This window comes from Bombina bombina, chromosome 1 (genome assembly GCF_027579735.1).
Source record: "Bombina bombina isolate aBomBom1 chromosome 1, aBomBom1.pri, whole genome shotgun sequence".
Lineage (NCBI taxonomy): Eukaryota > Metazoa > Chordata > Amphibia > Anura > Bombinatoridae > Bombina > Bombina bombina.
The window spans coordinates 1,015,597,790-1,015,617,353 of record NC_069499.1 but is presented as its reverse complement, the minus strand read 5'-3'; the positions used below and the strand labels follow the sequence as shown (position 1 = coordinate 1,015,617,353).

Below are 19,564 nucleotides of genomic sequence, written 5' to 3'. Positions count from 1 at the left end.
ATAGATGCTTTGACAGCACCTTGGAACTTCGGGATGGCTTATGTGTTTCCACCCTTCCCGCTGCTTCCTCGATTGATTGCCAAAATCAAACAGGAGAGAGCATCAGTGATTCTAATAGCGCCTGCATGGCCACGCAGGACTTGGTATGCAGATCTAGTGGACATGTCATCCTGTCCGCCTTGGTCTCTACCTCTAAGACAGGACCTTCTGATACAGGGTCCATTCAAACATCAAAATCTAACTTCTCTGAAGCTGACTGCTTGGAAATTGAACGCTTGATTTTATCAAAACGTGGTTTTTCTGAGCCGGTTATTGATACCCTGATACAGGCTAGGAAGCCTGTTACCAGAAGGATTTACCATAAAATATGGCGTAAATACCTATACTGGTGCGAATCCAAAGGTTACTCCTGGAGTAAGGTTAGGATCGCTAGGATATTGTCCTTTCTACAAGAAGGTTTAGAAAAGGGTTTATCAGCTAGTTCATTAAAGGGACAGATTTCAGCTCTGTCCATCTTGTTACACAGGCGTCTGTCAGAAAATCCAGACGTCCAGGCCTTTTGTCAGGCTTTAGCTAGGATCAAGCCTGTGTTTAAAGCTGTTGCTCCGCCATGGAGTTTAAACTTAGTTCTTAACGTTTTACAGGGTGTTCCGTTTGAACCCCTTCATTCCATTGATATAAAATTGTTATCTTGGAAAGTTCTGTTTTTAATGGCTATTTCCTCGGCTCGAAGAGTCTCTGAGTTATCAGCCTTACATTGTGATTCTCCTTATCTGATTTTTCACTCAGACAAGGTAGTTCTGCGTACTAAACCTGGGTTCTTACCTAAGGTAGTCACTAACAGGAATATCAATCAAGAGATTGTTGTTCCATCCTTGTGTCCAAATCCTTCTTCAAAGAAGGAACGTCTTCTACACAATCTGGATGTAGTTCGTGCCCTCAAGTTCTACTTGCAGGCAACTAAAGATTTTCGCCAAACTTCTTCCCTGTTTGTCGTTTATTCTGGACAGAGGAGAGGTCAAAAAGCTTCTGCTACCTCTCTCTCTTTTTGGCTTCGTAGCATAATACGTTTAGCCTATGAGACTGCTGGACAGCAGCCTCCTGAAAGAATTACAGCTCACTCCACTAGAGCTGTGGCTTCCACTTGGGCCTTTAAGAATGAGGCCTCTGTTGAACAGATTTGCAAGGCTGCAACTTGGTCTTCGCTTCATACTTTTTCCAAATTTTACAAATTTGACACTTTTGCTTCTTCGGAGGCTATTTTTGGGAGAAAGGTTCTTCAGGCAGTGGTTCCTTCTGTATAATGAGCCTGCCTATCCCTCCCGTCATCCGTGTACTTTTGCTTTGGTATTGGTATCCCAGAAGTAATGATGACCCGTGGACTGATCACACATAACAGAAGAAAACATAATTTATGCTTACCTGATAAATTCCTTTCTTCTGTTGTGTGATCAGTCCACGGCCCGCCCTGTTTTAAGGCAGGTAAATATCTTTTAAATTATACTCCAGTCACCACTTCACCCTTGGTTACTCCTTTCTCGTTGATTCTTGGTCGAATGACTGGGACTGACGTAGAGGGGAGGAGCTATATGCAGCTCTGCTGGGTGAATCCTCTTGCATTTCCTGTTGGGGAGGAGTTATATCCCAGAAGTAATGATGACCCGTGGACTGATCACACAACAGAAGAAAGGAATTTATCAGGTAAGCATAAATTATGTTTTACCGTTGCGTAACTCGCGTTCCTAATCTCCTCCCATCTGTCATTTCCGGAATTCTGAGACAGTGACGTATAGAACGGTCCCACCCGCTCTATACGTGTCATCAAGCTCGTGCACATCGAGCATCTCACCGCGCATGCGCACCCATACTACAATCTCCAAATTCCGCATGCGTTAATCGCAGTCTTTGCCATCTATAGCGCATGCGTCAATAAACTGCAACATAGTATCGAATGAGTTACGAAATTCATTCAATACTATATTTGTGTTTACAAAGAGTAGCTGTGTACGATTTGCGATCGTTCTTTACGTGCACTATACCAGTGTTTTTCAACCAGTGTGCCGTGAGAGATCCTCAGGTGTGCCACTGCAGACTGACAACAGTGTGACATATTTTTTAAACTTTGCTTGTTTTTTACTCCCAGTGCAGGGGTAGTTTGTAGGAGGCATGGCATAACAGCACAATACATACAGTATGTGTGTGTTTGTGTGTATGTGTATATATATATATGCTGTATTAGGCTACAATGTGTGATTTTTTTTAAAAATTTTGGGATGGTGGTGTGCCACAGGATTTTTTAATGTAAAAAAGTGTGCCATGGCAAAAAAGGTTAAAAATCACTCACCTATACCACCTGTAAACCCACCTCACATTATTTACATGCACCCGCAGCCTAATTCGCATTACATTAGTAGTTTTTACACCCAGCCTGATTCGCATTGAATTAGTAGTTTAGACCCTGACAGTGCTGGGATATGTATAGCACACTTTATGTACCCCCTGCCACCCCATCACACAGTATTTACATGCACCCGCTGCCTGATTCGCATTGAATTATTAGTTTAGACCCTGACAGTGCTGGGATATGTATAGCACACTTTATGTAGCCCCTGTCACCCCATCACACATATTTACATGCACCCGCAGCCTGATTCGTATTGAATTAGTAGTTTAGACCCTGACAGTGCTGGGATATGTATAGCACACTTTATGTAGCCCCTGTCACCCCATCACACAGTATTTACATGCACCCGCAGCCTGATTCGTATTGAATTAGTAGTTTAGACCCTGACAGTGCTGGGATCTGTATAGCACAAGTTATGTAGCCCCTGTCACCCCATCACACATATTTACATGCACCCGCAGCCTGATTCGTATTGAATTATTAGTTTAGACCCTGACAGTGCTGGGATCTGTATAGCACAAGTTATGTAGCCCCTGTCACCCCATCACACAGTATTTACATGCACCCGCTGCATGATTCGCATTGAATTATTAGTTTAGACCCTGACAGTGCTGGGATCTGTATAGCACACTTTATGTAGCCCCTGTCACCCCATCACACAGTATTTACATGCACCCACTGCATGATTCGCATTGAATTATTAGTTTAGACCCTGACAGTGCTGGGATCTGTATAGCACAAGTTATGTAGCCCCTGTCACCCCATCACACATATTTACATGCACCCGCTGCCTGATTAGCATTGAATTGGTAGTTTAGACCCTGACAGTGCTGGGATCTGTATAGCACACTTTATGTACCCCCTGTCACCCCATCACACATATTTACATGCACCCGCTGCATTATTCGCATTGAATTAGTAGTTTAGACCCTGACAGTGCTGGGATCTGTATAGCACAAGTTATGTAGCCCCTGTCACCCCATCACACATATTTACATGCACCCGCTGCCTGATTAGCATTGAATTAGTAGTTTAGACCCTGACAGTGCTGGGATCTGTATAGCACAAGTTATGTAGTACCTGTCACCCCATCACACATATTTACATGCACCCGCTGCCTGATTAGCATTGAATTAGTAGTTTAGACCCTGACAGTGCTGGGATCTGTATAGCACAAGTTATGTAGCCCCTGTCACCCCATCACACAGTATTTACATGCACCCGCTGCCTGATTAGCATTGAATTAGTAGTTTAGACCCTGACAGTGCTGGGATCTGTATAGCACAAGTTATGTACCCCCTGTCACCCCATCACACAGTATTTACATGCACCCGCAGCCTGATTCGTATTGAATTATTAGTTTAGACCCTGACAGTGCTGGGATCTGTATAGCACAAGTTATGTAGCCTCTGTCACCCCATCACACATATTTACATGCACCCGCTGCCTGATTAGCATTGCTTTAGTATTTTAAACCCTGACAGAGATACTTTAAAAAAATATATGCATATAGACTAATACATATTAAACATTATAACACAGATAAATATTATAATTTGAATATTATATAACTATATTGTTCAATTAAAGCAATCAATTGATCAAAAATATAGCTATAAATTTAAATTTAATTTAGAATATTTATAAAAAATCATTTGCAATGTATAAATCTTTTATAATTCTCTATATTGTTTTCAATATGGAATCGATATTGTATTTCTAAAGCTAAGATTTATTCTTGTTTGCGCTATCATAAATACTGACAATCAGCAAGATTATATTTGTTAATTATATTTATTAGAATAATGAATTAAATATATAATTACATATTAATTTTGCAAACATTATTTCTTTTACATGATCTAGGCTTAGTGTTTTCTGAATAAATGATTACGCACTTACCAATAATAGAAAAAATTATGTTTTTATAATGAGCGATACAAATGTTTCCTTTTCGTTGCCTTTCGAGTTGCGATGAGCTCACACTGGGCTTGAAAAAAAAATTTCCTAGTGCGCATGCGCAAATCTTGAACGCGCTTGCCTCGCCGCTAAGAAATATTAAAGGCTACGCATGCGCATACTTCACAAAACAATGCTGACGTCAATTGACGGCCGCCTAACGGCCAAAGAATCAATTGGCTCTTTAAACAACGTGATCGTTGTTTAGAAAAAAAATTTTTTATGACGGGTTGTTTTTCTTGGAGCCGGATCAATGCCAGTAATATAATATATCTAATGAAATATAGCGATATAGGAAAAATGATGAATGAAAGTAGTATTATTTTGCCGTGAGATATTTATTTATTTAATACACAAGGTTTAACTTTACCCTCACTTTAACAGCTCTGCTGTGGTGCTCTTTGCTTCCTCCTGCTGGCCAGGAGTGATATTCCCAACAGTAATTGATGATCCGTGGACTCAGTGTCAAGAAATAAATAAATTTATCAGGTAAGAATAAATGTTGTTGTCTTCTTTTTCAGGCAGATTAAAGGGACAGTCTACACCTATACAAACATTAGCCCATACCTTAGATCTGTTGCATATTTTCATAACTCAACCCTTCAACCCTAACGAGTCAGTGACACAACTAAAGTTATTTGAAATCAAAACTTAGATTTTGACAGTTAGAAATGGCCGCCCAGCTCCGCCTAAGAACGACATCATAGACTGTGTTCATTTCAATGGTCCAATCAAAAATGGATCACTAGTTAAAATTGTCTTGCGCTTTCGTTGTTTTGCGCAACAGTAATGGAACCAAATATCCGGAACCAAAATGCTGTGCAACATCGAACTATGTTATCATTAGCTAATTGTGTGATTTTAATGATGCATTAATTTATTCATTCAAATTGGATAAAAAATGCAGTGGTTTTATATATATTTATATATATATATATATATATATATATATATATATATATATATATATATATATATATATATATATATAGTGTGTTACGGAAAAGGATAATTATGGGAAAAATATTCGCGAATAGCGTTTAACACATAACTATCATATCAGATCATAATGTGCATGATAAAATATCTAAAATATATAAGATTTTAATTTTCAATATTACCAGTAACGAAATTGGATATCTCACACGATGAAACAGAAGAACAAAAAATAACTATGCTTTATTTCTTTCTTAAGACACGGTGAGTCCACGGAATCATCAATTACTGTTGGGAATATCACTCCTGGCCAGCAGGAAAAGGCAAAGAGCACCACAGCAAAGCTGTTAAGTATCACTTCCCTTCCCACAACCTCCAGTCATTCTCTTTGCCTTCAGTACAAGGATGAGGTGAAGTTTAGGTGTCTGTATAAGATTCTTCTATCAAGATTTTTTATTTTGAAGCCAGAGCAGGCTTGCTCTGATCTTCCCTGACAGTCTGGGTTTAGCTGTACTCCACGTTAGTCTCTTCAGTAGGGCAGTGGTGGCTTTAAAGCAGTTAGGAACTTGTAAGGTGGGCCTTGCTGCATTTTCCTAACATGTTGCTACCCTGGTATAGAAAGCCTGAGTAGGTTTACTCTGTCTTTCTTTTTCTGCAGGTCTCTGTGAGGAGCGGCATCCTCTCATACCTAGTAAGCTGTACTCCTGCCAGACGGCCAGATACAGGTAAGTGCTTTTGTCTTTAGTATTGGGGACTTGCACTTGTGAGTCTTTTTCTCTGCAGATTAATTGGGACACATTTATCCTTTAGAAGGATATTGTAGGCAGGATGCAGGCACTTTTGTGACAGGAGACCAGGGGTTAATACTGTATGATCGTATACCCTGAAGATTTGTCTCATGTGTTTAGAGGCACTTTAGTGATTAATAATATATTTTATTGCCTATGATTTTTAAGAGGGTTAATATATTTGGGTTTTTTTAGAGCTCAATGCCTTTTATCAGGCTACAAGTTTTCAAAGGATGTTTTGCTTGTGTGGAGAGCGCACTTTTTCTCGTAAGGATAGATACCGCTGTGCAATTTTATTGAACTCGCCCTGTAAGTTTCAGTGGCTGCAAAATCCAACTATAGTTGTGCTCATAAGTTTACATACCCTGGTAGAATTTATGATTTCTTGGCCATTTTTCAGAGAATATGAATGATAACACAAAAACCTTTCTTTCACTAATGGTTAGTTTTTGGCTGAAGCCATTTATTATCAATCAACTGTGTTTACTCTTTTTAAATCATAATGACAACAGAAACTACCCAAATGACCCTGATAAAAACTTTACATACCCTGGTGGTTTTGGCCTGATAACATGCACACAAGTTGACACAAAGGGGTTTAAGTGGCTATTAACGGTAACCATCCTCACCTGTGACCTGTTTTCTTGTAATTAATGTGTGTGTATAAAAGGTCAATGAGTTTCTGGATTCCTGACAGACCCTTGCATCTTTCATCCAGTGCTGCACTGACGTTTCTGGATTCTCATTTATGTGAGTGAGAATATATATGTATAGTGACATAGTTATCAGGGTAATACTAAAATCTAGACAGGTGGTGCTACGTTGTAATAGGGCTCTGAGTCAATTTTGCACATCTATGATAGAATGTCCAGTGTCACACACAGTCTCTCTGGGAAATCTGCAATCTGGGTGAGAGGCAATGCAGCAACGCGGTATAAGAAAAGGAAGAGTCCTTCACCCCACTCCAGATTGCAAGGCTGGAGATGGTCTCCGAGCTAACTGCAAGGGCCCTCCACACATATCGCCAATCATCATACGAGGCTCCATAGGCAGATCCAAGTGTGCGGTCAGGTAAAAGATCAGTTCACTGCTACTAGAGCCCTGGGATTCTCCCAAGATCTCCCCTGGTGCACATGAGTGGAACAGCTGTATGTTGCTTCTCAAGCTAGATTTCAATGCCGCTCTAGGGCTGTTGCCAAAACCAAGCGCAGAGGGAGTTCCAGGGGCATAAGAAGGGCAGGATCCCCGCTGACCTACTATCCTCCATCTCTGGGTCTGAATCCACATGGTCGGCTGTACGGTGTGAGGTGTACCTTCCACTGCGGCTTGATGCATGTTAGTGGCTTTAGGTAATTTTCTTCTACTTTGAGAGTATTGTTTCCTCGTACTGCCTGGACTGCAGGTATGAATCTATGGATTGGCTCGGTAGAAATCTTAGTCAGTAGCGCTTCTAGGAGCCGGTGGGAGACCTCAAAGCCCAAAACTAATGACTCCCAGTCCACCTCGGCCGCCATTTTCCTTGTCAAAAAGTCTGAAATCACATCCGATATCCCCGCTGCTGCTGCTTCAACAACCCAGTTTAGCTAGCTAGGAGCAAACTGGGGGTCACTGCGTGGCTATTGTGAGCTATAAGTCTTGGTATAGCTCTCACAAGTCTGCCATTAACTGCACCAGCGGTCTACTTCTGCATGGCTGCGTTACAGGGCTTAGATTGGGAGTAAATGGGATATATAGGTTCCCATACTCAATGGGCCGGATGCTTTGTTAGGAAAAACCGGTAGGGGTCTTCGGTAAAGCGGTGAAGTTGTATGCTAGTCTCTATTTTTACCCCTAATATCTGGATCTAGAGCCAGAGCTTTTGCAGTGTGTGTCCAGTCTCTTAGGTAGTTGGCTCCCCCCCCCCCCCCCCTTCTGTGCCGCTTATTTAGCAAGAGCTATTGAGTACGGATAAATCTGAGCCTTATGTCTCCCTGGATGATGCTGTTCAGGCAATTCAACTGCTTCTCCTTAAAGGTCTCAAGCCTCTATGGTGTCACATGCAGTGCCCTGCGGTTCTCCTCAATCTCCGGGTGGAGTGTGCTTTTTGCTTACAGATTTTGCAGCTCAAGTATCATTTACGATACTAGAAATATTAGGGTGAGATACACACCAGAGTGTATTCACACCCTTAGGGGGCGCCTCCTGTAACTAATCACATATAACATATGTAAAATATTCACAAAACATATAACAATATATCTAATATATTGCCTACAGAAATTATATAAATAACAAGTGTGGAGAAAAAAGTACCACAAAAACAAATGTCCAGTCAATGGTAAGAGAGTGAAGTCCCAATCAGTGCTGTATCAAAAGAAAATCCAGTAGACAGCTCTCGGTCTTAGGATGGTCTTCCTGGTAGAGGGGTAACTGGAAAAAGAGAGAACACAGAGGCGCCAAACATGGCCTAGTACAGCCAAAAACAAAAATATAAAATCCACACCTGTGACAAATGAATACTCACAAACGAGCTGCACCCTTTGGTGCTAGTGGAGCAGACTGGAGCCTCTCAGTGGTCCAGCTCACTGGTACACTTCAGGGGTCAAGCGTGGTCCTAGGTAATGGTTGTTAGCAGATTCCTAGATGGACACAAAATGTGCAAACCATAGCCAAGTACCGTTTGATCAACACAATGGTGAAATGAGCTATCCTACTTACAGAATCCAAAGCACCTGTGGGTGCATAAACAGCAAACTGGAACCAAACAGTCGCCCAGTAGACTGAATCCTCCAGGAAGATATAGGAATTCGCTCAGGTGCCAATAATCATGTTAGCAAAATATAAGGGATATAAAATACTTCATAGAAGAAAGCAAGTGTATGTCTAAAAAATCTCTTTATTAAAAATGCGACGCGTTTCTCAGCTATAACAAGCTGTTTCCTCAGGCTAAAAATATTTGTAAAACACATTCAGAATACACTTGCTTTATACCAAATCTAAAACTCCTCTAGAGCCAATCGGGTTGCTACAACCTTAATGGTCATCAAGTATTAACACCTGTCTGCAGGGAGGTTGGGATGGCAACCAACAGTCTAAACAAAGTTCAGCACAATAGTAAGAAAGCCTCAGCAAATCACAGTTGTGACAGAATAGTAGTCTATATACATATCAGTATGAACAATTTAGTGTAATATAAATCAAATAATCATTGTATAGCATTTGGACATATACATAATAAATCTGATGTGGTGAGCTCTTTGCCTCTAAAAATTATGCAAGCGAGACAACATGAGCAAATGCAAACAATGAGATTCAGACCCTGTGCATAATGTTATTTTTCTGCATACAATATGCTCGATATACATATCTTAGTAAATCTTTATAAGATAAAAAGAAACAGAATATAATACATAAAACCATACATAAAACCATATCATGGTAGCATACTCAATATTATCTACCCTAGTGGTGATATCTTATTACAAGCCCTAATATATTCGTTGGTAACAATGTGTGATAAATGAGTTAGTAAATACTAATAAATGACTGATAAATATCAAAATAAATAATATTGTGAACAGTCTGCAACCAAGTATCGAGCATATGATTGTCTAAATGCTCGATTACTACTACCTGATGTCACAAAGTGTCCAGAAGATCAGTGATGGTATATAGTGGTAGGAGTTATCATTGAAAGACCCTGGTTCGGGTACATATTTGGAACCTGCTCCGTGTATGACCCTTAGAAATCAGCGTATTAAGCACTGATCTGCTTGTTTTTCAGTGTGTAGTTGATTTTAGGAAACTATCACTACAGAAATACTTCGCAGACAAAAAGCTCAAAGATGACACTTTGAGATCTATCACTACAGACCTAATGGATGCCCACCTAAGTGATGGTTGCCTGGTATATGAACCCAGTCTGCTCATAGAGGATTTATATGATGGGTATATTCACACTAATTTGAAGCCCAAATCTTCCTTTGTTCCACCTAAGAGTAGTGGTAATCACATTGAGATATATGCCAACTTAGTGTTGGAAGATCTAGAGAAACTGGCTAAAAAGCAGAAGAAATTAAGATATAAAAATAATCTTAATTATAAGGAACAGAAAGCTTTAACCAGACTCATCAAAAGATCTGATCTTGTGATCAGACAGGCGGATAAGGGTGGGGGGATTGCCCTGCAAGATATGCAGGACTACTTAACTGAAGCCAATCGGATCCTCAATGATAAGGAGTATTATGAGGTCCTTTGTGGGGACCCCACATCCAAGTTCTATAACCAACTTCAGGGAATCCTAGAAAAGGGCTTTGACATGGGTATTATTACCAAATTGGAAAGAGATTTTTGTCTCCCTAAATACCCTTGTACGGCCTTCTATTACCATCTGCCAAAGGTCCATAAGGACCCCCTTAAACCACAAGGGAGACCTATTATTGCTGGGATAGGAAGTCTTACAGATTCCCTATCAGCATACATCGATCAGTTTCTACAGAAATTTGTGGTATCCCTGCCATCCTATATAAGAGACTCATCCGATTTGTTGATGAAATTAAAAGATTTTACTCTTGATGAACAATGTTGGTGGATAACTTGTGATGTTGGAGCTTTATACTCCAACATCCAACATGAGCTAGGCATTAGAGCTGTGCGATCCTATTTGGAAGAGGATCAGTATATGCCTGGTGAACAAGTAGATTTTCTGATTACTTTGATTAGTTTCATATTGAAACATAACTATTTTCTTTACCAGAGCAAGTACTACCTTCAGGTTAAGGGGACGGCCATGGGCACCAGGTTCGCCCCAAGCTTCGCTAACCTATTCATGGGTAGCTTTGAAGAGGTGTATATTTACAACTCACAGTTTGCGGCGAACCTGGTGTACTATGGCCGCTATATTGACGATCTCCTTTTCATCTTCAAAGGCACCGAGGAAAATATCCATAACTTTATAACACACCTAAATAGTAACAACTTCGGGATATCCTTTACGTACAATATTCAAAAAGAACAAATCGAATTCTTAGATTTGGTATTGGGTAGATCTTCGGATGAACAAGTATAATCAAAAACTTTTTTCAAGACTGTTGATTGCAACAGTTTTCTCCACTTTGAGAGCAATCATTATAAGTGCTGGAAAATGAATGTCCCATACGGACAATTTAGACGAATCAGGAGAAATTGCTTGTCCATTGAGGATTATGATGTCCAGGCCAGAATTATAGGCGATAGATTCCTTGAAAAAGGCTATCCATCAGACCTGATTACCAGGGAGATGGATAGAGTTAGAAAGGAAGATAGATCGAGCTACTTTAATAAGAAAGTTAAAAATCAAACTGCTTTCAAGGATACCAATCCTCCTCTTTTTATTACCAGATATAACTCTAACCATCTTGCAGTAAACAAAATTCTCAATAAACACTGGTCGATCCTTACCAATGATCCAACTCTCAAACAACTTTTGGGTGATAAACCCAAAGTAGTATACAGGAGAGCACCAACTTTTAAAACGGCCTTAGCACCGAGCAAGATAGTGAGGGATAAATCGACCAGCCATAAAGTTTCCCCATGCATTGGGTTTGGCAGTAACAAGCAGAAGTCTCTGGTCTCCAAATGTTTCAGAAAACGCTGTGGTATGTGTTGCTATATTACTCACAGAGTTTCCTCGTTTACATCTTTTGTAACAGGGGAATCCTTTGTGATCCAGAATCACATGACTTGTGAAACATCTTTTGTAATATATTTGCTTAATTGCAAATGTGGGGTGCAATATGTGGGCCGCACCTGCCGCAGAGTCAAAAAACGATGGGGCGAACACGCATATAACATCAAAAAATTATCCAAATCTCACAGTGTCTCAAGACACTGTCTGAATTTTCACAAGACTCAAAAAGACCCCATTAGGATAACACCGATAGAGATGATATCTAGATCAAATAAGGATGCTTTCATAACCCTTAGGAGAAGAGAATCCTTTTGGATCAAAAAATTAGTCACACTACAGCCATTCGGTTTGAATGAAAATCTAGATATGGCTTCTTTTTTATTTAGTAACAGCATCCAGCCCCAGGACCCTCTAACAAGTTTTGTATTAGTCAGAAATCACTCTAGGTATCTGTCCCACTACATTGGGTATAGGAAAAGCCCTGGCTCTAATCCCCATTAATACTTGCCTCATCTCTTTTGTGAGCTTTAGGATTTAATCCTTAAGATTTAAATTTCTTTTTTTAATAAGATTTTAGTCAGTGGGTATAGGTTCTGTTAGCTTAGATTGTTCAACTGTATATATGGCCTCCAGGATTGTTATATAATCAACTAGCAAGCATATATATGCTGTACCTATTTTATTTAACGTTAATATCAAAAAGCTCCTAGACTATGAGATGGCCTCACTAAGTTTAAGTGAGTTGTCTCACTTTCAATTAATTCACTTACAAAGTCTAACTTATATATACACATACAGATCTCTATTATGTAACACAAATGGCACCTTTTATTCTTTCTAGTTTAGTTGTCTTATATAGTTCCCGTAATTTCAATCACTTTTTAATATATATATTATATCATTATTATTTTATTCCAACCTTATAGAGAGCGCGTTCTATTGGGCCCATAGAGATATTCACATTTTTTATAGCTTGATAGAATATCCTTTGCACATTAGTCAGACAATACCACTACCAAACGGGAACTATTGCACACCGGTATTATTCACCATCGGTGCTTATTACAATTGATCTCTCTTCACACATGCACGCCTTAGCTTAAACCCCCCCCCCCTTTTTTCATTATTATCCCTCTATACACCCACCACATTATGCACTGAGGTCGATCTAATATACACCACATACATTTTACCATCAAATAAGTATGAGGTAGATGTCGATTATCATAAACTCATACTGCACATTAATATTTCTAGCTAACTACTGTAATACATACAAACTCAATATGTGTTCAGATTATTTACACCGTCCAATTGTTTTAATATTAACATTATGACTTTACCCCCTTTCACAATGGTTGATTAAGATTATTCACTTTATCACCCGGAGACACTATCAAATTAATGGACTACAAGTGCAGACTGACGATAAATTGTAGGCTAAACAGCATTGTTTATAAGACTGTTTATTTGATAGGCTAGTGCCGAGCACACATAGTGTCATGACGTGAGTAGGCTAGCCCTTCCTACTAAGTTTTTATCCAATCACCGATCCACAAATTTATGTGACTCAAACATCCCACGCCCAGTGTCGGGGCAGCACCGCGCACGATTATTAAAATCAACTACACACTGAAAAACAAGCAGATCAGTGCTTAATACGCTGATTTCTAAGGGTCATACACGGAGCAGGTTCCAAATATGTACCCGAACCAGGGTCTTTCAATGATAACTCCTACCACTATATACCTTCACTGATCTTCTGGACACTTTGTGACATCAGGTAGTAGTAATCGAGCATTTAGACAATCATATGCTTGATACTTGGTTGCAGACTGTTCACAATATTATTTATTTTGATATTTATCAGTCATTTATTAGTATTTACTAACTCATTTATCACACATTGTTACCAACGAATATATTAGGGCTTGTAATAAGATATCACCACTAGGGTAGATAATATTGAGTATGCTACCATGATATGGTTTTATGTATGGTTTTATGTATTATATTCTGTTTCTTTTTATCTTATAAAGATTTACTAAGATATGTATATTGAGCATATTGTATGCAGAAAAATAACATTATGCACAGGGTCTGAATCTCATTGTTTGCATTTGCTCATGTTGTCTCGCTTGCATAATTTTTAGAGGCAAAGAGCTCACCACATCAGATTTATTATGTATATGTCCAAATGCTATACAATGATTATTTGATTTATATTACACTACATTGTTCATACTGATATGTATATAGACTACTATTCTGTCACAACTGTGATTTGCTGAGGCTTTCTTACTATTGTGCTGAACTTTGTTTAGACTGTTGGTTGCCATCCCAACCTCCCTGCAGACAGGTGTTAATACTTGATGACCATTAAGGTTGTAGCAACCTGATTGGCTCTAGAGGAGTTTTAGATTTGGTATAAAGCAAGTGTATTCTGAATGTGTTTTACAAATATTTTTAGCCTGAGGAAACAGCTTGTTATAGCTGAGAAACGCGTCGCATTTTTAATAAAGAGATTTTTTAGACATACACTTGCTTTCTTCTATGAAGTATTTTATATCCCTTATATTTTGCTAACATGATTATTGGCACCTGAGCGAATTCCTATATCTTCCTGGAGGATTCAGTCTACTGGGCGACTGTTTGGTTCCAGTTTGCTGTTTATGCACCCACAGGTGCTTTGGATTCTGTAAGTAGGATAGCTCATTTCACCATTGTGTTGATCAAATGGTACTTGGCTATGGTTTGCACATTTTGTGTCCATCTAGGAATCTGCTAACAACCATTACCTAGGACCACGCTTGACCCCTGAAGTGTACCAGTGAGCTGGACCACTGAGAGGCTCCAGTCTGCTCCACTAGCACCAAAGGGTGCAGCTCGTTTGTGAGTATTCATTTGTCACAGGTGTGGATTTTATATTTTTGTTTTTGGCTGTACTAGGCCATGTTTGGCGCCTCTGTGTTCTCTCTTTTTTCATTTACGATACTTCCTTACCTACAGGGAAAATTCATTAAAATTTCAGATAGCAAGGATCCTGTTCCATTTGTACTACCCAGGTTGATCTCCCTCCCAGGTTTTGGTGAGGAGGATTCGTTTGTAGCTTCTGAAAGTGAAGTCTCAGATTTGGACAGTATAATTACTTTATCTGTCGCTGAAGTGATCTCCTTGACTCCTTCAGATGTATGCTGGAATACCTTGGGTACTGTTAAAGGAGGTTTTGGCTACTTGGACGACATCGATACCCCTGTCGTTGTCAACCTTTTTGAAAATGTTCTATTATGTTCCTTCCTATGAAGAAGTGTTTTTTACGTGCCTAGACCTTTACGGGTCCATGGAGCTGAGGCTTAATTGTTCTGTCTTAGAAATGCCATGCCTTATTAGACTTGCTATACTAACCCTTTCAGGAGATCTTGCCCTATCTTTTTTCCATAGATAGAGCATACTGGGGTGACCTAGTGGTTAGCTCTGATGCTTCTGGAATGGAAGGTTGTGAGTTTGAATACGGATCGGTATGTCAGCTTTGCATACGTGACCGTCTATATTTTTAAAAATATGAATCTGGAAAAGAGTTCCCTTGTTCGATTCACAAGGGTGTTTTTTTGGAGGACCTAAATAGATTCTCTATCTTGGAGAAGGTTCTATCAGAGGTCAGCTAATCGAGGATTTATTCCTTTTCCTCTCGCTGCTGTCTTCGGTCTGGTCAACAGCAAGCTCTAATGGTCTGGTTGATAGCTTTACCATCTTGCAAGGGTTAAGATTTTGAACCTATCTGCAGTTGAATTTTCCTTCACTTTTCAGTGACTCTATGTATGGATTGAATTGGTACAATGGTTTCCATGGATGTCATTCTCTCTTTTTTTTTTTTTTTTTTTTTTTTTTTTTGCTAATTTCCATACAATGGAGATCTTTCGGATCTGTCTCGGGAGATCTAGATCAATCATCAAGAAATTTTCTTCCGTGGTGATTTTTCTGGAGTATTTGTCTCAGGGCGCGTGCTTCTGGACACATTCCTGGGTGATGTGATCACGGACACCAGCCCACTGGACTGGGAAACAGTCTGCAACTCATTTAAGGCATGGAAGTGCCTGCCTTCCTCTTTAACATCTTGGAGTTGAAAGAGATTTGCATTTTTCTGAGAGCTTGACCTCAGCTGTCTTTAACTTGGTTCCTGTCGGACTAGGTCTCCTCAGTGGCTTACGTCAGTGGCCGTGCTGTCTAAAGCACTGTATTAATCCTACAGTTTCTTGGAGGCGTGGGCTCGTTTCCCTCCACTCCAGAATCCAGTTAACTATGCGGTGCATGGATATTATTTAATCCAGAGGGAATCTGAATTCCTTAGTCATTGGAGGTGACTTGGATTGTCTGTAAGTGGGAGCTCACAATAGTTGTTTATCATTCTCTTTCCAGGGGTGGTCAACTGGGAATCGGATTCTGAACAGACAGATAATTAATCTGGGGAGTGGGACACTCCTCCTGAAGGTGCTCTCCGGACAAACCTTTACATGGGGGGTTCCCGGAATGGGCTTTTGAGGGCGTTTAGGCAAAACGCCAAGTTACGGTCCAAGGTCTAGGATCTGCAGACCGTTCTGATGGATGTTCTAGTGGTGTTTTCCTGGGATTTCAATCTGGTATCCCCGTTTCCTCAGTTTGCTTCCTTTCACAAGTTATTGCTTGTGTCAAGCAAGAGTGAGCATCAGTAATTCTGATAGTTCCTGCGTGGCCTCTCAGGATTGGGTAGGCAGACCTAGCGGAGATATCGTCTATCTCACCTGGGAGATTGCTTCTGAGAAGGACCTTCTAATTCAGGGTCTTTTCCTTCTCCCAAATAACTTTCTCGAAAGCTGACTGCTTGGAGATTGGACGCTTAGTTCGGTTTAAGCGGTCTTTAAAACTAGGTTTCTGACTTTTTCTTGAAACATTTACCATAGGATATGGCGTACATGTCTTTATGGTGTGAATCCGTTGGCTACGCTAGTAATAGGATCAGGATTCTTAGTATTTGCCCTTTCTGAGTAACGGTCTGGAGTTTCGCCAGTCAGTACTCTGAAGGGTCAGATTTTTGCATTATCTTTCTTGCTGAATAAGCGTCTGGCGGACGTGCCAGATGTGAAAAAAATTGTCAGGCCTTGGTCAGAATCAGGCCTTTGTTTAAGTCTCTTACTCCTCTTGGGAGCCTTATCTTTTGTTAAAGTTTTGCAGCAAGCTATGTTTGAACCACTGCATTCCATAGATAGTAATAGTTATCTTAGAAGGTTTTGTTTTATTTTTGCTATCGCTTCTGCTCGGAGTGTGTTGGAACTCTCAGCTTTGCAATGTAATCCGCCTTATCTTTTCTTCATGCCGATGAGGCAGTCCTTTGTACTAAGTTAGGTTTGTTTCTAAAGTATATTTAAATCAGGGGACAACTAAGGATTTCTCCAGTCTTCTGCCCTGTTTGTTTCTCTAAGAAACGCAAGGGTCAGAAAGCTTCTGTGACTTCTCTTTCCCTCTGTTTAAGAAGTATAATTGGTTTTGTTTATGAGACTGCTGGGCAGCAGTCTCCTGAGAGAATTACAGCTAGGGCTGTCTCTTCTGGGCTTTTTTGAAAATGAAACTTCTGTGGAATGGATTTGCAAAACTGCAACTTAGTCTTATCTGCATCCCCTATCAAAATTTTACAAATTGGATTCTTTTGCCTCGACTGAGGTTCTTTTGGGAGAAAGGTTCTTCATGCAGTGGGGCCTTCTATTTAGGTTACCTGTCTTGTCCCTCCCTATCATCTGTGTCCTCTAGCTTGGGTATGGATTCCCAACAGTAACTGATGATTCCGTGGACTCGCCGTGTCTTAAGAAAGAAAGCAAAATTTATGCTTACCTGATAAATTTATTTATTTCTTGACACGATGAGTCCACGGCCCTCCCTGTTTTTCAGACAGTTTTTTTTGTTATATATAAAACTCAGGCACCTCTGCACCTTGTGTTATTTCCTTTCTCTCCTTTTCCTTCAGTCGAATGACTGGGGGTTGTTGGAAGGGAAGTGATACTTAACAGCTTTGCTGTGGTGCTCTTTGCCGCCTACTTCTGGCCAGGAGTGATATTCCCAACAGTAATTGATGATTCCGTGGACTCGCCGTGTCAAGAAAGAAATACATTTATCAGGTAAGCATATTATTTTTTATTTTATTTTTTTGTCCAAATGCACAGACGGACTTCCGCTTTCTCACTACCCTAAAGATGTGCATTCATATTTTGATATTGCCGACGTCACTTGGTGCTACGTGCACGAGTGTTAGATAGAAAGAGAACTGCACTATAAGGTAGGAGGAAAAGGGATTGGGAGGAGTTTGTCGGACATTTTTAACAAATAAAATATAAGTTTTTATTTCATATAACTTTAGTTGTGTCGCTGACTCATTGGGGTTGAAGGGGTGAGTTATGAAAATCTGCAACGGATCTAAGCTATGGGCTAATGTTTGTATAGGTGTAGACTGTCCCTTTTAATTGTATTGCAGTGTTTAATTGTGGATATATACAGTGCATACATATACTTGCACTTTAATGTCTTTTTTTTTTTTTTTTTTTTTTTTTTGCTTTAGATAGTTAATAAATTTGTTGACAGAATCCTCAATATAGTCATTGGCTAATTTATCAAAATAAGTTCTTATGTAAATACCTTGTTATTGTTATGTTTTTGCTTTGTTGTTTTTTTGGGGGGGAGGTTCGGTTTGTTTGTTGGGTTTTTTGCAACTTCCTGAAAATTAGGACGTCTTTACTTTTCTTTTACCCCTTCTGAGTGTTTCATGTTCTTCATTCCAGGTCTCTATGGCCTCTAACCCTATCTTGGATGCCTGGCATGGTGCTTCAAGTTGGGCCCTGCAAAACCTAGAGATGGAAGAGGGCTGGATTAGCCGTAGGGAGTATGAAGAGATGGGAGGAGAGTACCTGAAAGAGCATGCAGCCTCTAATTGCAACATTGCCCTCCAGCTCCCTAAACCCACCACACGCAACACACTACCTCCCCAGAACAATGAGGCTGAAACTGTGTCGCAAAACGTAGCGAGTACTTCTCAAACATAACAGTAACACAAGCTAACCATAAGGATGTGTCTCTCAATTGTATGGCTGAATAATTCACTCCTAAACAAGGAGGACATAGAAAATGGACATCCCTAGAAGTGCTCTTCACTGGACTTTGTTAGGAATTGTATGTTGTGATGGGTCAGTTGAAAAAATAATTTCTAGGGAAACCATTTACTGCATGAACTAAGTTATACAGTCCTATTGGAAGCTAGCACTGCGTTGGCAGCGGATCCAGTAGCTATAGCAACAAGTATCGCAGTCCTAGAGTAACCTGCTTTTAATTGAGGTTACTGATCTTTAAAGGGACAGGAAACCCCAATTTGTTTTCTTTCACAATTCGGATAGAACATACAATTTTCTAATATACTTCTGTTATCAAATTTGCTTCATTCTCTTGTTATACATTGCTGAAGAAACAGCATTTCACTACTGGCAGCTAGCTAAACACATCTAGTTAGCCAATCACAAGATACAAATGTGTGCAGGCACCAACCAGCAGCTAGTTTCTACTAGTGTAGGACATATGCGTATTTCTCTTGTAAGATATATCGAGTCCACGGATTCATCCATACTTGTGGGATATTCTCCTTCCCTACAGGAAGTGGCAGAGAGAGCACCCACAGCAGAGCTGTCTATATAGCTCCTCCCTTAGCTCCACCCCCCAGTCATTCTCTCTGCCTGCTTAACTGCTAGGAAGGGCAAAGAGGAGTGTTTTGACAAAAATGTTTAGTTTTTATTTTCTCAAGCAAAAGTTTGTTATTTT

General features: G+C 39.9%; 1 protein-coding gene across 1 annotated transcript in view; it reads left to right on the top strand.

The window, feature by feature from the left end:
- Positions 1 to 19,316, top strand: part of ACTR5 (actin related protein 5) — a 49,033-nt gene extending 29,717 nt beyond the window's left edge. The window contains exon 9 of the mRNA XM_053715426.1: positions 18,538 to 19,316. Coding sequence (XP_053571401.1) covers positions 18,538 to 18,798 — 261 coding nt within the window. The 3' untranslated portion in view covers positions 18,799 to 19,316. The remainder of the gene's footprint in view (positions 1 to 18,537) is intronic.
- Positions 19,317 to 19,564: the final 248 nt, after the last annotated feature.